This window comes from Notechis scutatus, chromosome 9 (assembly GCF_049901735.1).
Source record: "Notechis scutatus isolate UNSWTSFEM ecotype Mainland chromosome 9, rNotScu1.2, whole genome shotgun sequence".
Taxonomy (NCBI): domain Eukaryota; kingdom Metazoa; phylum Chordata; class Lepidosauria; order Squamata; family Elapidae; genus Notechis; species Notechis scutatus.
Window position 1 is genome coordinate 2,123,239 of NC_142017.1, and position 18,278 is coordinate 2,141,516.

Below are 18,278 nucleotides of genomic sequence, written 5' to 3' on the forward strand. Positions count from 1 at the left end.
AATGGCTCGGCACCTTCTGGAGACACCAGGAGAAGAAAAAAAAGCACCCAGAACAGATGGAGAGGACAGGTGCTAGGTTGGAGATAGTGAGATATGGCCCCTATCCTGCCCCATACCACAGCACCCTGTCCTTGGAGGAGCTCAAACTAAACAGAATCTCCATCACCCTTCCTTCCCAATCCCATCCAATTAGCCCAATTCCTAACTGGGCTAGCAAAATTATGACAAGCCTGTCGATTCCCTATCGGGTCTGTGGCTTCTTTACTCTTGGAGAAAGTTCTCTGCTTAGGGTCAAGTCCTCCTAAAACACATTCCCAGGTTCTTCATTGGTTGCTTCTAAGACCTAGGCACCACTTCTCCAAGGGGCACTTTTCCTCCATCCACTCAGCATCTTGGAGCAAAGCGGAGTTAGATGGTTTTGCTAAGGTAGCCTGACGTGACACCCCCATTTTGCAGAGGGACACCTGCTGGAAGGGTTGGCCCATCCGAGTCCACCTTGAACACAACAGAAGAAACCAATGAGAACTCAAGTGACCATCCAAACAGGAGATCAAGCAGCAGCAGCAAAAAGAAAACCATAGGACCTCAGTCTTTGCTCTTGAAATGATCCCATTTCCCCTTAAATCCAATCTCAGATACCGACAGCTGATCTGGATCTCCCACGCAAGTCGGTGTCCTTCCTCTTCTGACAGTGATCATGGCTGGGCCCAAGTTGAGCAATGTCACCAACAAGAACTTGGACGCCACCAGCAGGTCTGGTTGCTGAGTCTCTCCCCGCCCGGCCATTGCTCCACAATCCTCACGATCACCACAGATCTCCTTCCAAGTAGACACCGGTTGGGGCGGATTCCTTGAACGGTCCTTTGCCTGTTCAAGGGTGAGGGAGGTGTATCTGGAGATGCTGGTTCGTTTTTAAACAGCCTGGCAAGGGGAGAAGAAATGGGAATTTGCGGAACTCGGAGGCTGGGGAAGTTCCAGAGGTTGGAGAAGCCCGTTCTCTAGCCAAGCCATGGACGGCCTCTTCTCCTTGAAAAGAAGGAGGCTGCATCTTTGCCTTCCAGTTCAGCAGGTGTCTTGGGGTTCGTCGCCATCCAGGCTGGGGTCTCTCAAGAGCGCCTTCCCCGTGGGGGTCGGAGGAGTGATAATAATATCTGGGACTCTCAGCCTTTTCTCAGCCATGACTGCCACATCGCTGCTGCCGACCCCAGCGCCGCTTACGCACATTTTGAAGCCTGAAAGAGAGAGAGAGAGAGAGAGTGTGTGTTCTGACCCACGCCCTTTTCCAACAAATCAAACACAATCCAAAGGGAACAGAAACCTTGTGATGCTTCTGCAAAATAATTAGCTGTGATAAGCATAAGCCTTGCCAAACTGTGCAAGACTTGCCAAAAGATAACAGACAAGAAATAATTTGCAATACAAGAATCTTCAAATACAAAACTCAGGATACTGGAATGTCCATGAGGTTGGAGTTTCAAAATGTCTTTGCCTTCTGCAAAGTACGTTCGTTTCACAGCTGGCTTTTATCTTCTTGAAGGAGGGGCCATTACCTTGCAGCCTTACTCCTGAGGCGCCCGTGCTGTTGCAGCTGCTCTTTCCTATGAGCAATCCTGTGCGCAAGCACGCTTGGCACAGGCTCCTCGGGAACCACCTCATCACTGCTTCCAGCCCCCACAATCTCTGAAGGCAGCAGCCCACTCCCTAAGGGTCCTGGCCCCTCATCTGAGTCCTCGCTCTCCTCAGCCGTCCTCACCTGCTGCCGGCTAACCACAACAAAGAGAGAGAGAGAGCAAAGGTCATCTAGATGTGGCACCTGGCAGCAATTCAGAGAGGAAATAAGATTCCAAATGACCCCCTTGCCCTAAAAGTCATCCCAGGACCTATCTTTGATACCCATCTCCTAATCTCTCTGCAGCTAGATAGAGTCCTCAACTTAGTCCCTGCCCATGTGGTCAAGGTGGGCTTTGGAGAACCCAAGATCTACCACCTCCTCTTTGGCCCTCTGCTTACATGGGCTGACGTCATCATGATGTAAGGGCAATTCCAGAAGATCTTTGTTGAGCTGGGGTTAGCCTGAATATAAACTGCGCTTTTTGCAATGATATCCAGCTGCTTCCAGCCAGGAGTGATGGACAGGCCACTTTCTCTGCTCCTCAAGCATGTTGTACGGGTGCCCTCTAGTGGGCATGCGAGGGATGGCCGCCTCTGGACTGACCTCGCCTAACAGGATTAATTCAGGAGTCTGTAGAGATACTCACTCCTCCAGGTGCTGGTTGTCCCAAAGGTGCCTTTTTTGCAACTGGGCTACCTGGTTTTTTTGTTTTGAAGACGTTTCACTTCTCATCCAAGGAGGAGGAGGAGGAGGAGGAGGAGGAGGAGGAGGAGGAGGAGGAGGAGGAGAGAGAGGGGCAGAAGAGGGGAGAAGGAGGAGGAAAAAGGAGGAGGAGGAGGAGGAGGAGGAGGAGGAGGAGGAGGAGAGGGAGGAGGAGAAGGAGAGGAGGAGAAGGAGAGGAGGGAGGAAGAGGAGGGGCAGAAGGAGGAGGAAAAGGAGGGGGAGGAGGAGGAGGAGGAGGAGGAGGAGGAGGAGGAGGAGGGAGGAGGAGAAGGAGAAGGAGAAGGAGAAGGAGAAGAAGAAGAAGAAGAAGAAGAAGAAGAAGAAGAAGAAGAAGAAGAAGAAGAAGAAGAAGAAGAAGAAGAAGAAGAAGAAGAAGAAGAAGAAGAAGAAGAAGAAGAAGAAGAAGAAGAAGAAGAAGAAGAAGAAGAAGAAGAAGAAGAAGAAGAAGCTGCTTCTTGGATGAGAAACAAAACATCTTCAAAAAAAATAACAGTCCGGTTGCCTCCTGCTTGAGCAGGGGGTTGGACTAGAAGACCTCCAAAGTCCCTTCCAGCTCTATTCCGGTTGATTGATTTCCGTTTTAAGGCTTCCAGTCTTTGCGTTCAGGTTGCAGAGTTTGATTTCCAAGGAAAACCGAGCGTCCCGTTTGCAAAGTGGGCAGGACAGGAATGGAGCAGGCAGGAAAACAAAGAGATTCCTATGAAACTTATAATAAACTAGCTCGATCCCCGTGTGCTTCGCTACGAAACTATGTGGTCGGGCTTAGTTTTTGGGGAGGAAAATAAGGGGAGAAAAAGTCTGCCTCTGCCTACCAGCATCCATCGGTATTCATCTGGCTAGCCTTCTGTCAGTGTGTGAGAGAGTTGAGGGCTGTTTGGAAACTAAAGCAGTATTTGCTGTCTGTGAGCAAGGAGGAGACAGCAAGGAGCCTGGGCGTGGCTTAGCTCAACTGTTCTGTAGTAAAGCTGCTTGGTGCTGCAGTGAAACTGAAACTCCTCTGCTTGTGTTTTGCCTTTGGAAGAGATTTCTTTTCAGGTGGGGAGGGGGAGTAGAACTCCTTAGCATCAGAGCGTAATAATAATAATAATAATAATAATAATAATAATAATAATAATAATAATAATAATAATATAGGAAATACTAAATGCTCTGGTGGTCATTTCCAAAAATCCTTTCTTAGCGAGCCCCTAGAAGCCAAGAGGAACATGGGTGCCAAATTTCAAGGTTTGTAGGCTTTACAGTTCTGGAGATTTTGTGATAGATGTTTTTCCTCGGAGAACTTCTTATTCTTTTTTTGAACCCATGTGCTTAGACTCGGCCACTCCCTCCCTGGGCTGTGGTGTCCCGGAGAGATTTGCACAAGAGAACATATTTCTCTTTGCGAAAGTCCCCACTTCAGCGGCGCTTTGAGCGGAGAGCCTGCGTCACTCAAGGCGAAGTTGGTGCAACCTCTCTGCCTTCCCGGCTTCGCCATGCGATGATATTTAAGCAGAACAAGCTCAACAGGCTCTTAACAAGAGAACTGTTTGTTTGGAGATCAATACGAGGCCTTTCTCTCCAGCTGGTGGATAAACCTGCATTAGGGGCCCGAAGCCAAAAGCCGTAGTGCCCCCCCCCGCTCCCCATGGATGCAATTTACAAATGCATTTGCAGGCTGCCCAGAGTGAGCCGCTTGCTGCCTTTTACGCACACGGAGCTGGGCTGGGTCCCTGTTACGTTCACGAGGCAGGGCGGCTGCTGGAGCCACGTCAGCGAACTGTGTGGTCAGCACTTCATGGCTTTAGGACTTGGGTTGATGATGCAAAGGGCAGGAAGGGGCTCCCAATCTATTTTCCAAAGCACCAGAGGGCAGGACAAGAAGCAGCAGGTGGAAACTCATCAAGGAGAGAAGCAACCTAGAACTAAGGAGAAATTTCCAATTAATTGGTGGAACTCCAGAAGTTGTGAATGCTCCAAACACTGGAAGCTTTTAAGAAGAGATTGGATAACCATTTGTCTAAAGTGGTGTAGGATTTCCTGCCTGTGCAGGGGGTTGGACTAGACGACCTCCAAGGTCCCTTCCAACTCTGTTGTTCTATTCTAACCCCCTACCCCACCCTGCTTCCCATGCGGGAAGAGGGTGAAGAGGGTTTAGTTTTGATGTGAACCCGTTGAAGAGGGTTTAGTTTTGATGTGAAGCCTCTGAGAGACCCTTTTGGTATGTGTGTGTGTGTGTGTGTGTGTGTGGTCTTTCTGTCTTGAAGGCTGACACTTTCTTTCCTCAAAATGAACAATGAAATTGTGCCCCTGACTTTTCAGGGATTGGGGCGAGGGGTGCTGAGGGTTAGAAAATTCAAATTATTGTGCCTTGAAGCTGTCAAGAAATAGGCTGCCGATTGGCACTTTGGTAGGGCCCAGGGAAGGCATTCTGAGCCAATATTCTGAACCCTGTGATGTACAAAGGTCAGAACGGTGCAAAGAAAGTTGGGCTTTGAAGAAGCCAAGATAGCAAGAAGGTTGACTCTTTAGAGCAGGGGTGTCCAACCTTGGCAACTTTAAGACTTGTGGACTTCAACTCCCAGAATTCCTCAGCCAGCAAAGAGGAATTCTGGGAGTTGAAGTCCACAAGTCTTAAAGTTGCCAAGGTTGGACACCCCTGCTTTAGAGTGTTGGTTTTGGAGAAGACGCCTGGGAAGATGATGGACAGTCAACTAAACAAAGCAACGGGCCATCAAAGAAATAAACTCAGCAGTCTCATTGAAGGCTCAAAAGACCCGGCTCAGATTATCTGTCTTCAGACATGTTATGGGGAGAGCCAGGTCTCTTGAGAAGATCCTGAGGGTAAGAAAGGTGGAAGGAAAAAGGAGAAGAGGAGAAGAGGAGGACCAGAAGGCAGGTGGATGGGCTCAGTTACACGGATGATGGTGGCAACCATTGGAAGATCTAAAGAACCAGATTGGGGATAAACCATACACGGAGAAGATTTATCGATGTAGTCACTAAGTGTCAATAATTGATCCTGCATCGTTTCCAGCGCTGTATCTGCTTTTTTAAAATTTAATTTATGAAACGTTTCATGAAAGAACTTTTCTCTAAGCGTAGGAGACGGCCACGGAAACCATAATAACAAGCACCATCAAAGCACTACCCTCAGATCAACCGGCCACACTGAAACAGAAGAAAACGAATGAATGCAACTCTCCTATCCCTTAAAATAGAACGTCATCCAAAGGTTAAGACTGCACGGAAGGAAGGAATTAATTTTATTTGATTGCACTCTTCTAGACTTGGTTAACTAACTGGTTAAAGATTGTGAGAGGAGAGGAAAGGAAGAAAGGAAGGAAGGAAGGAAGAAAAGGAAGGAAAGGAAAGGAAGGAAAGGAAGGGAAAGGAAAGGAAGGAAGGAAGGAAGGAAGGAAGGAAGGAAGGAAGGAAGGAAGGAAGGAAGGAAGGAAGGAAGGAAGGAAGGAAGGAAGGAAGGAAGGAAGGAAGGAAGGAAGGAAGGAATTTTATTTTATTGCACTTCTCTAGACTTGGTTAACTAACTGGTTAAAGATTGGGAGAGGAGAGGAAAGAGAAAAGAAGAAAGGAAGGAAGAAAGAAAAGAAAGGAAGGAAGGAAGAGAAGAAAGAAAGAAAGAAAGAGAAGAAAGAAAGAAAGAAAGAAAGAAAGAAAGAGAGAAAGAAAGAAAAAGAAAGAAAGAAAGAAAGAAAGAAAGAAAGAAAGAAAGAAAGAAAGAAAGAAAGAAAGAAAGAAAGAAAGAAAGAAAGCAGTGTGGTACTGAAAGGGCACCACATTGGTTAGATGAGTTCGTTTTTCTTCCAACAGTGAAAAGTTGTTTTGGGTGGTATCAACTTGTGGAAAAAAATGATTCAGCAGCATCTGCAGGTTGTGGTCAGAAAGTCAAGCTGGTCCCTGTGATGGAAACAACTGAAGCTTCACCTGTTGTGCAGGTGTACCAGGCAAGGTCGGGCAAGCTGTGCCATCTGCTGAGGCTAAAAGTCCAATCGATTTCCTGCAGGCTAAGCTTAATTCCTGGCCCCTTCACGAAGAGGCCCATGTGTTTTCTTTGCCCGTGGGTTTCTGGACAGCCAACAGCTCTCTGGCTTTGCCACCCAGGCACAAGGCAAACCTGAACCCGGTTAGTTTCTATCATTGGCAAATCTCAGCCAGGTGCTTCTGCGGTTTCACCGGCTGGATGGGCACAGCCATCCTGGCTGCCCGTACCGAATAGAAGGTCTTGAAAAGCAAACTTTGGGGAAAACGAAGGGCTCGGGTTGGAATTCCCTGGGGCAGCAATGCACGCGATATGCAGTGCAGGGAGCATTTGCAGAAGGCAGAAGTTCCTCAGGGATGCATACCCTGATTTCTGCACCTGTTGGCTCTCTACCTGCCCCAGAGCAGATCCTTCTGTAGAAGAGAACCATTCCTCTGAAGGGCAGCTTTGAAAACCGACTGTCATCCCAAAGGGGGCAGGAATTATCTATGGCGCACAGAGCAGTCCGTGGCTGCAGCATGGTTCTCCAGGGTGGGGTGGGGAGCCAATTCCCCCCCCCCTGCAGGAAGACCTCCCTGGGAAGGAGAATCAGCAGGCACCAGGCCTTTAACTCTGCATTAAAGCTGACAGCACCTGCTGGCACCGGAGCTACGCAGCAGTGAAAAGCTAATGGGAAATGCAATATTTAGCATTTGTCCCAATTACCCAGCGAGAGAGCGGAGCACATCGAAAAGCGAGGGGGAAGAAGGGAGGAGAGGAAGGGGACGAAGAACCTTATGAATGGTGTTTCAAGAAGAAGAGAAGGAGGTGGTGGTGGTGGTGGAAGAACTGGAGGAGAAAAAGGAAAAGAAGAGAGGAGAAGAGGGGGAAAGAGGGGTAGATGAGAGAAGGATACTTCAGGCTGGACTTCAGTGCAGCTTGCAAACGGCCCTCGAGGTAGAGAGAAACGTAGCTCAAAGCCGACCTGCCTATTTGGGGTGCCAAAGGAAGCAGCCCGTTGGGTGCTGAGGCCTCTGTAGAGACCCTTCTGACGAACACAATCCAAGTGGGGGTGGGTGGGGGATGAGCAACTCCTTAAGATTATTTGCAGGTCCTTCTCTGCTATCAGTGAAGGCAACTCTTATCCAGGGATGGGATTCTACCAGTTCGCACCTATTCGCTAGAACCGGTTGTTAACGTTCTAAGCAATTCGGAGAACCGGTTGTTAGAAGAAATTATTGGCCTAATCCTGTAAGGAAGGCAGGAAGGAAACATTCTGGTGTTGCTTACAGAAACTGCCTCTCCGTTAACCCTTATTACATTCTTGGCAGGACTGGACTTCCTGTCTCAGGAACTTCTCTAGAGTTTTTTCCCCCTCCTTTGCTGGTACTTTGCTTGTGTGGAGTGACCATTGAAAAAAGTGACTTATGACCGTTTTTCACACTTGCGACTGATGCAGCATCCCCCCAGTCATGAGAGGCCATGCGAGGAGATGCGTGCCTCGATGTGAATGATATTGAGTTGGCCACGCCCAGCCAATAACATGACCACCAAGCCACGCCCACCAATTTAGTCATGCCCACAGAACCGGTTGTTAAAAATTTTGAATCCTGCAGATAAAGGTGGGTATGATGTGCCCTGGCATAATGTTGCAGGATTCAATCGGACTTGGTCATAGATACCCAAAGGTTTATTCTTCCAAGCTTTCAGGATTGTGCTGGAGCCCATCATCAGGGAACGTCTTTCTTTCTCCATTCAATTTCGCAGTTACTAAGATTGTTGGTTGAGCAGGGACAAAAATAGCCAGAGAAATGAAGGAGGGGGGAGGGGCTGGCCAATCAACAGGAATGTTGATTTACCTGTAGCTTATCAGATACTTTGGCACCTGAACATCGTCACAAAGAAACAATCAATGACTTAATAACTAGCCATCAACACCCTAATTAGCAACCAAAAGCTACATACAACCAAGAATCATAAATACAATGCATAGAACAGCCCTGTGCACATATTCCTTTACTTTCCTCTCCTCTCCTTTCCCTTCCTTTCCCTTCCCTTCCTTGTTTCCTTTCCTCCCTCCCTCCTCTCTTTTTTACTTATTTTCTTCTTTCCTACCTTCGTTTTTCCTCCTTTCTTCCTTTCCTTTCCTTTCTTTTCCTTTCCTTTCCTTTCCTCTCCCTTCCCTTCCTTCTTTCCTTTCCTCCCTCCCTCCCCCCTCTCTTTTTACTTATTTCCTTTTCTTCTTTCCTACCTTCATTCTTCCTCCTTCTTTCCTTTCCTTTCCTTTCCTTTCCTTTCCTTTCCTTTCCTTTCCTTTCCTTTCCTTCTCAGTTTTGCATCCATAGGTGCTGCAAGAAACACTTCTGACTCTCAAGAATTCCTGCCAAGTCTCACTTTAAATAGCCAAGGGGAAAGGAGATAGCAAGGTGTTTTTTGGTTTTTTTGCAGTTATCGTAGGTGGCTTTTGGCTCCTGGTCAGGCAGCCATAAAACCTCCTTGCTTAGAAAGCCAAGCCAGAGTGAATGGTGCCGAAGGTCTTGGCCCATTTTTCCCTGAAAGGAAAGGAAGTCTGCCAATCCAGCCAGCGGCCGCTTTTAGTCTCCCATTAGCCATGTGTTTCACTTCACTGCTGAGAAGACACGTTTTGGAAAACGGCTTTGCCGTGGCTACTTAACAAATTATCTGGCTGGTTTACGCCCAACCCTCCAAACTAGTTTGCAACACCCAGAGGTAGTCAATCATCTCCATTAAAAAAAAAAAAGTCATTAAAAAAACACACTCAATTTCCTCCAGACGGAATGAAGGCACATAAATGCAGGCATAAATAAATCCGTCTGAACCAAACAACTCTATAGCCAAAGGAAACAACTCTAAATAGAGAGGAAGAACAAACTGAAAACAGAAAACAAAATAATGACTCCTTTGCAGAACGAGATTACTACCTTCGCTCCCTTGGCCCAAAATAATAATTTTTAAAGTTCAGGTCATGACTCAGCTTGGTCAAGGGCTAGTTTTACACAGCCGAGGTAAAAATCAAGGCACTCTGCATATGTTTAGAAGAGAGTCTTTAGGGGTTTTCAACCCCTGGCAACTTTAAGATGGGTAGACTTCAACTCCCCAAATTCTCCAACCAACAAACCCTGCCTGAAACATTAGAGGGTGGATCATTTTTTGTTGAGACCTTTCTCTAATCTCTAACCACTTAGTTAACTAGTCTGGAAATCCCTTCCTTCCTTCCTTCCTTCCTTCCTTCCTTCCTTCCTTCCTTCCTTCCTTCCTTCCTTCCTTCCTTCCTTCCTTCCTTCCTTCCTTCCTTCCTTCCTTCCTTCCTTCTTCAGGGCATTGAAGTCCACCCATCTTAAAGTTGCCAAGGTTGAAAAACACCTCTTTGTATTAAAGTGGAATTATTCTTTCCCACGTTTCCACCACTGTAGCCCTATCAGAGCCCAAACCAACATGCTCGAACGAACCCCTTTGGAACGTAAAATCTCTTCAATAAATACCCAACTCCCTTCTTAGTTAGGAGTGGCCGATTTTACATCCGTAGGCTTGGACCTTTCCACCCTTTCTGTGGAAACAGCCTCCACTTTACAACCTAATCCTTGCTGAGAAAAGTTACAGATGACTCCAAAGCAGAAGAGAGGAGAGATCTAAGTGCTTTTTTGGCTGCTAACTCTCCCTCCAGCTTCCTGGCCCAGTCTCTCCAAGACCAGGCCACGCCATTATCTTCGTTTGTAGGCACATCCATTCCTCCCTCTCAGCATCTTTTTCCCTTCCCAGCGGAGGGGAGTTTTCCCCCTTACCTTTCAGGCAGGAGACATGAAGGCCCATGGTTTCATCCTTTTAACCAGGGTGGGGGCAAGTCAGAGGCCACCGCTGCTTCGCTTCATGAAGGCTGGAGGGAAAAAAAGAGATTTTGGGTAGTGGTTGAAGCTTGCAAGCAAATGCAACTTTGTACAGTACAGCTTTCAAAACAACTGCCCGTCTCAAGGCACTGTCTAAACCAGGGGTGTCCAACCTTGGCAACTTTAAGACTTGTGGACTTCAACTCCCAGAATTCCTCAGCCAGCTCAGCCAGAGTTGAAGTCCACAAGTCTTAAAGTTGCCAAGGTTGGACACCCCTGGTCTAAACTCAGCTGTCATGAAAAAGAACACAACAAAAACAAATCCCGCCTAAAACATTGGGAGGCTGACTCTTCTTTTCTTGAAACCTTTCTCCAACCTTTAACCAGTTAGTTAACCAAGTCTGAAAGAGTAATAGAAGAGAGCTTTTCCTTCCTTCCTTCCTTCCTTCCTTCCTTCCTTCCTTCCTTCCTTCCTTCCTTCCTTCCTTCCTTCCTCCTCTCAAATTTCTCTCTCACACTCCACCCGGGAAGAGTTTTATAGAAAAGAGGCCGGCTGGGAGAGACTGTCGGGACCACTCAAAAAAATGCTATAGGGCGTTTTCTTAATTATACCAGATTAGACCTACATGTCAGATCTTCTCTGTCTCCATCTATAGGACCATGCTAGCTGGAGAACTGGGCGTTGGGTCTCAGGGTATAAGGTAACACAGGGATTTTCCATTTCTTTTTAAGGCAAAAGCACCTGTCGGGTATCCCTGATCTGGAGGCAAAGGTCTTGGGATGGAGGGCTCACTGGGTGACAATGACGCACCTGCAGCTTCCCACGGAAGCCATCCACCTGTAGTAGTGTGTTTAAAGAATGGAGGCCTTTGAACTCTGGTGCTGGAGAAGACTCCAGAAAAACCAAAAGGACACATATAGACTGGGTAAAACCAGGCTCAATAGCAGTAACTGGGAGAGGGATCCTGGAGTCTGAGTGGACAACCAGCTAAATAGGAGCCAGCCGTGTGCAGCAGCAGCAGCCAAAAAAGCCAACACAATCCTAAGTTGCATTAACAGAAGGATACAATCAAGACCAAGGGAGGTACTAATACCACTCTATAAAGCCTTAGTAAGGCCACACCTAGAGTACTGCATCCAGTTTTGGTCACCACGTTATAAAAAAGATGTTGAGGCTCTAGAAATAGTACAGAGAAGAGCAACCAGGATGATTAGGGGACTGGAGGCTAAAACATATGAAGAACGGTTACAGGAACTGGGCCTGGCTAGTCTAGGGAAGAGAAGGACCAGGGGAGACAGGAGAGCAGTGTTTCAATATTTGAGGGGCTGCCACAGAGAGGAAGGATTCAAGCCATTTTCCAAGCCACCCGAAGGCCAGACAAGGAATAATGGATGGAAACTGACCAAGGAGAGATTCAACCTGGAAATAAGGAGAAACTTTCTGACAGGGAGAACAATCAACCAAATGGAATAGAAGTTGCCCTCGGAAGTTGTGGGAGCGCCATCACTTGAGACTTTCAGGAAGAGATTGGACTGCCATTTGTCAGAAATGGTGTAGGGTCTCCTGCTTGGACGGGGGGGTTGGACTAGATGACCTACAAGATCCCTTCCAACTCTGATTATCTTTTATCTGAGTCCCTTGGACTGCAAGGTGATCAAACCGGTCGGTCCCACAGGAGATCAACCCTGACTGCTCTTTAGAAGGCCAGATCCTGAAGAGGAAACTCAAAGACTTTGGCCCCCTAATGAGAAGGAAGGACTCGCTGGAGAAGCGCCTAATGCTAGGAACGATGGAGGGAAATAGAAGAAGAAGGGGAAGGCAGAGAAGGAGGTGGCTGGATGGAGTCACTGAAGCAGTCGGCGTGAGATTCAATGGACTCCAGAAGATGAAAGAGGACAGGAAGGCCTGGAGGAATGTGGTCCAAGGGTTCTCGATGGGTCCGACACAACTTTGCAACTCACAACAAGAAGTGCGTTTAATGTGTCGGGTGGAATCCACTGAGGTAGGGGCCACGTTCAGACATAGCTTTCAATTGTTGCTCCACCACCACCACCAGGCTGTGGCCAGCTTATCTCAAACGCGCTGCTGCCGGCACAAAAAGAACCCAGCAGAAAGTGTTTCCATAATTGTGTCCTTCCTTGGATGGGGAAGCAAGGAGGCCTTATCAAGGCAGAAAAGAAGGTGATTTCATTGGGGCTTCAGCTTAATGATTAACTTCTGATCGGCTCCCGAAAGCAGCAGGGCTACTATTGCCTAGAAAGCCGATTCCCAGGTGTGAGATGGCTCGGAGGTTCCACGGGTGGCCATTTGGGATCCCTGGGAAGGAATCTAGCTTCCGTGCATTTGTTGGTCTCGGTTTAAAGGAAAGATCCCAAGATCTTCCAGCCATTCAGCAGAAGGAGATCAGGAGGGGAATGGGAAAAATGTTTATTTGTGGGGCAGGAAAGACTGAAGTCAGGCACCTCGCCAGAAATGTCAAGGAGCCCAATGCAGCTCAAAGAAGGGCCCTGCAGATGTTTAGGAGGCCCCTGTTTTGCACCAAACAAAGCATTTCTCCGATGCTGTTAAGTCAGGTGATCCGAGGTTTCGGAAGAAGGAGAACATTCAACAGGAAGGGCCTCGCCGGAGGTTGATTTGGCTGCGTTCCTGTTAAATCAGGAATGTGAAACATCTGATTTAAGGGCTTTAGGCAGGATCCTTTCTGGGACCTCCACTTTTTCCAAGCCCCCAAATTCAGGGGTTTTTCTTGGCGCTGGGGGATTAGAAAAGGAGTTCAGGGGCAAAATGTCTCCCTTACGTTTTGTAGAGGCATAAAATAATCACTTTTTCCAAGGTTAAAAACCTCTGATGCTCCCCTCAAAATGGGCTTTGTCCCCGTCTAATTTGGAAATGTAACACTGTTGTGTCCCACAGACTGTGGAGCACCTGTGAGCTTGTAGAAGAGGGAATTGAACAAATGTGAATGTTCAGGTTTGAACATTTGAACAAGGCATTTATTTCAACAATTGGATGACAAGAAAAGTTCCCTCCCTCCCGAAGGATTTGATGTTCCCACTTCTTCACACAATGTTTGCCTGAAACAGAATCTGGGTATTATTTATAGCAGGCACGTTGGCTCTGCCAGGAGAGTGGAAGAAATTGCAAATGGAAAGTGCAAACAGTCAGTGTATACCCACCAAAAATATGGAACCAGATGTTGTTAAACATCCCAGTGGCCCCCACCAGCCTGGCAGGTGATGAATCTCAGCAACAGCTGGGAAGTTTCATGTTTCTTTCCCCTGATATGGACCAGGCCAATGAGCTACATATCTGGGGACAAACTGCTTGTTTGCAGCTGAAAAACACAGGGCTTAGTGTACGAACAGTACCAATGGAAGAGAATATTAGTAGCTCGAGGTTGAAATGAGGTGTCCTTGGTGGTCTCTGAGCTTGATTGTTTTCTTCTTGCAGATGCTTCATTATCCAAACTAGGTAACGTCATCAGTGCTAGAAGATAGTGGAATTTGCAAGAAAGGAGGAAGACTGTGGGGTCCTTGATGCTCTCTGAACTTGGTAGTATCTTTGCAGATTTCATTACTCAAACTAGGTAACAAAATCAGTTCTAGAAGGGAGTGTGGGATGTTGAGAGGAGGAGGAGGAGGAGAAGAACTATGGAGTCTTTGGTGCTTTCTGAGCTTGGCAGTTTTCTCACAGACATTTCATGACCCAACATCTAGCTAGCCCAAAGGACTTCAGAGAAAGAGGAACTCAGATAAACATGGATTAACACCAGACAAACAATCAAGGAGAAAACAATGCCCTAATCAAGAAACTACCAAGAAAAAAAGCACATTCCTATCAGTGGTGGGATTCAATTTTTTTTTACTGCCGGTTCTGTGGGCGTGGCTTGGTGGGCGTGGCAGGGGAAGGATACTATAAAATCTCCAGTCAGAGGTGGGATTGGCCGGTTGTCCGAACTACTCAAAATTTCCGTTACCGGTTCTCCAGAACTGGTCAGAACTTACTGAATACCCACCTCTGATTCCTATGAATACTGACAGGGCAAACCACTTGTATATAAACAGAGAGAGAAGCCCCGCTCCTTTGGGGCACTGAGGAAGTTACTAAGTTGGGTAATGAAACGTCTTCCATAAAAGCAAGCTCACCAAGCCACACCACAACATCACTAGCATTGAAGTTGGGATTCCTTGTTCAAAGACATTTGTTTTTAGACACTGATGGAATACAAGGTTCATCAACTTGCAAGCGAGCTAGTAAATTTTTCATTGCTCAACTTTACAAACAGTTCAGCTTCTAGCACGACTATTGTAAGTTGTGACAAAGTTAGAGAATCAAAGATGGTGCCTCCAAAGTAGCCATTACCAGTGACTGGATTCATCCCACGTACCAAACCATCTTTTCTGTGGCTGGAAATGTTATTTTGACTCATCTCCTGGATTCTGTAACCCATGATTTACGGCTCGGTATGTAATATGATCCTACTCCTCTGTGGTTTATTCCACAAGCCCCAGTTGAACAAAATGTGGGTTATTTTAAGAGAACAAGGCCAATGATTAAATGTCTAGAGGATGCCAAGGAGTATCTAAGTACAATTGAAAGAATATCACTGAATTTTAGAAAAATGGCAGAAGGCACAGTTCCAGGAGAAGAAATTGGATTCATATTCGGTGCTCAATTGTGAGTGAAAAGATGAAGAAAATTGGACTCATTCTCCCAGCTGGGCAGAAGAGAGAGAAAAATGGATGTTAATACATCCAGAGGACACCATAATCTTTGCACAACCTGATTTTTAAATCCCCCCCACCCCGTTATTAAGTTCCAGAGATGTTCTCTCCATCCCTTTGCAGGTGTTGCTTAAGACAGGGGTGTCCTGCAGGGTTAGGGTTCAACTCCCAGAATACCTTAGCCAAGATCCCCCAAGTGCCCCCCCAAGGCAGCGTTCTAGGACCAACTCTCTTCATACTCTACATAAATGACCTCTGTGATCATATTAAGAGCAACTGCGTTCTCTTCGCTGATGATGTAAAGCTGTTCAATACCACAGACAATACTGCTACCCTTCAAAAAGACTTTAACCTTAGACTTTAAAAACTTTTTAACCTCAGACTGTCTACTGTTGACCTCACCCCTTTCCTAAGAGGTCTGTAGGGGGTGTGCATAAGTGCACCAATGTGCCTACCGTCCCTGTCCTATTGTTTCTTTTTTATTTTTCTTATATGTATCCATTTCATGTATTCATAACTATGTTTATTCTTATACCTATTATCTTGTAAGCGATTGACAAATCAAATTAAAATAAAAAAAAAAATAGATGGCTGACTAGGGAATTCTGGGAGTTGAAGTCCACACATCTGGGTGTCCACTCATTCTGGGACCGGAAATCCACAAATCTTAAAAGGTTGCCAAGGTTGGATGCCCGGTTCTTATCCAACTTGGTCCAGCTCCCTAGGGCTGCCGATTAGTGCCCTAAACCGAGCCAAGCCTCTTCCTTTTAGAGACCAAAAGAGGAAGGAAAGTGTAAGAGGCACGGTTTCTAAAGAAAGCAGAACTGGAGGCGTCCACCTGGCTGATCACACCCTTCCTGGATCGAAATCCATAATCGTCGGGGTGGAAACACCTTTCGCCTACTGGCCCCAGCAAGACGGCAAATCGTTTCCTGGCACCGTCTAGCAAACTCTGGGGAATCCATGCCCGTCAGAATCGCTGCAAAAGCCCCGCCGGGTTGGCCCCCAGCCCTCCGGAGATTGCTGAACTACAAACCCCAGCATCCCCAGCCCCACGGAGCCAGGGTAACAAATGCTAGAAACGCCCCCCCCACACCGGGCGGGGGTTCAATAACCTTGGAAAGAGGTTGCAGAAGAGTGAAGAAGTCCCCTTCCCACCCACCCACCCCCAGCTCCGGGTCCTTCTCTTGCCAAACCGGGGGAAAACTTCTGAAAAGTTAGGAAGGCACGGCTGCCTGCACCCCCAACCCACTTCTCCGTGGGGTAACGTTCCCTCCGCGATTCGGCGGAAGACGGAGCAACAGCTGGGGAGTGCCAGAAAGGAAGCGCTTCCACCGGTGCCAACTTTTCTGCCTCGCCCAGATGTTCGGCTCCTCCGTCCTCCCCTCCGCTCGGGCTGGTCCCGGCCTGGGGGAGGGGGAAGAGCTTGCAACCCCACCCCCCCGAATGCTTTGGCAGGGCGCGGGCGGGTCCCGCACGGTGGTTTATTTATATAAGCCTCCTGCCACACTTAGGGCCACCTGCGCCCCCTCCCTCCCGGTTGGGTCCAGCCCGTCCCCCTCCCTCCTCACTCGGGACCCCACCACCACCACCAACCCCGCCAGGAGCCCCGATCCCCGCAATTCCCAGGCGGCCGCTCGGCCGGGGAAGCGGTTCGGCCACCCTGGGAAGGCGGAGAGGGACGCGCGGGGCAGGGGAGAAGTGGAAGAGGGAACGGTGCATGCAGCATGCAGCAAGGAGCATGCAGCATGCACCACACCTCCTCCACCACCCTCCGGCCCGGTGCAGCGCAGGCGAAGGGAGCCCCGCCGACCCCTGTTCTCTTCTTAAACCCCCTTAAACCCCCAAGGTAGGTCCGGGCCGGACCGAGCAGAGCCACTCACCCGCTCGCGCGAACTCCAGCCGCTGACATCGCCGCGTGCCCAGCACAGCAGCAGCAGCAGCCCGGGAGGCAGGGCCAGGGCGATTTGCATACGCGCGATCTGGGGGGGGGGGGGGAGGGGAGGGGTGGGCCATCTCCGTGGACAGGCGTGCCCAGCTCCCACCCACCCCCTCGTGGGCCGCAGGAGAGCCGAGGGAGGGTCGGGCGTGCTGCTGCTGCTGCATCTCGCTTCTGGCTCGGTTTGGGGCTGCAGCTGGGGCGAATTGGGTGTGTGGGGGGATCCTGGCATTCCTGGGGGGAAATAAGCCAGGGGTCTGGAGAAGCGCTGGCGGGGGGGGAGAGTCAGAAAGCGCTGCAGATTTTCCTGCTGCAACAAGAAGCGGCCGCCGAGATTTCTACCCGCAGATCAATGGAAGCTGTAATAAAGGGAGACCCTCACATTAGGGGAGGCTGTTTGGGGGTGGGGTGGGGGGTGGTCCGACCACCCCTGCACGCGCGCGGCTTCCCTCCCCGCCGCTCCGCGCTTCGTCCCTCCGCCTCCATCCTTGCTCCAGGGCGAGAGGCGCATCGCAAGGGAAGCCCCCTTTGGGTGGGTGGGTGGATTCGTGCGAAGAGCCAGAAGCTGCGAGGAACCGGCGCTTTCCGGTAAGGCGGAGAGTCCAACGGAATCTACTCCTAGGGCTGGTGCAAGCCCCCTTACACGCCGGCTGCCCTTCTCCAACGATTTTGGGTTGCAGGTTACGTTACCTACCACCTCCCAGGAGAGAGAATGTTCCCGAAGGAAGATGAACAAAGCCCCCCCAGCAGATTTATGCCAGAAGCCTGCAGGAGACCTGCCCTCTCAGGCTGCATCTTGGTGCCATGCCAGCTGGGGCGGCTCTGCAGGAAGGCTCAGCAAGGCAAGGTTTAAGGCAGGGCGTCCAATCTTGGCCCCTTTAAGACTTGTAGACTCCAACTCCCAGAATCCCCCCCAGCAGGCCACGATAGGTGCCCATGAAGACCCTGAGAGTTGACTCAAAGGAGATCCTTTGACCCCACCCTGGCCAGAGTGAAAGAGTTAATCAAAAGCTCCCTCTGAGATTGCTCCAGTCTTGGACATCACACGGCTGCCTGTTCAACCAGGAGCTGTGAAATCACCCGCAACTCCCTGTGGCCACCCACAATTCACAATCCCCAGTTCTGCTCGTAGTGTTAAGCCGGCACCAACCCATCCCCCGTGGCGTTTTTCGTGCCACGAGTGACCCCAATCGTATGTCAAATAATGAGTGGGAAAAATATATATAAAATCTACAACAGCCTTGGGAAAGCAAATTTGTAGTTTCCATTTTTAGGAGCTCAGCCTGGAGGCCAAAAATAAAAAAATTGCTTTTTGGCCAGTTGCTTCTTACAACACAGGAGATACATTAAAACCTCACACCTCACATTCCCAGCAAGGTTTTCTTTTTCTTTTTAATTAAAAGAGCAAGAAGGTTCACCAAGAAGCACGTCCAGCTCTGAGCTTGCAATCCGTCATCAGCCTAGACCTGCAAAGGAACT

At 48.7% G+C, this 18,278-nt stretch overlaps 1 protein-coding gene across 1 annotated transcript; it reads right to left on the reverse strand.

Annotated features, from left to right (window-relative positions):
• Positions 1–308: 308 nt before the first annotated feature.
• CLMB (calcimembrin) lies at positions 309–16,821 on the reverse strand. The gene is made up of 3 exons (XM_087971405.1): positions 16,744–16,821; positions 10,094–10,185; positions 309–1,232 (listed from the first exon to the last, which is right to left on the reverse strand). The coding sequence occupies exons 2-3, from the start codon at positions 10,119–10,121 to the stop codon at positions 1,063–1,065; spliced, it is 198 nt and encodes a 65-aa protein (XP_087827531.1). The 5' UTR covers positions 10,122–10,185; positions 16,744–16,821; the 3' UTR covers positions 309–1,062.
• Between the last annotated feature and the right edge of the window lie 1,457 nt (positions 16,822–18,278).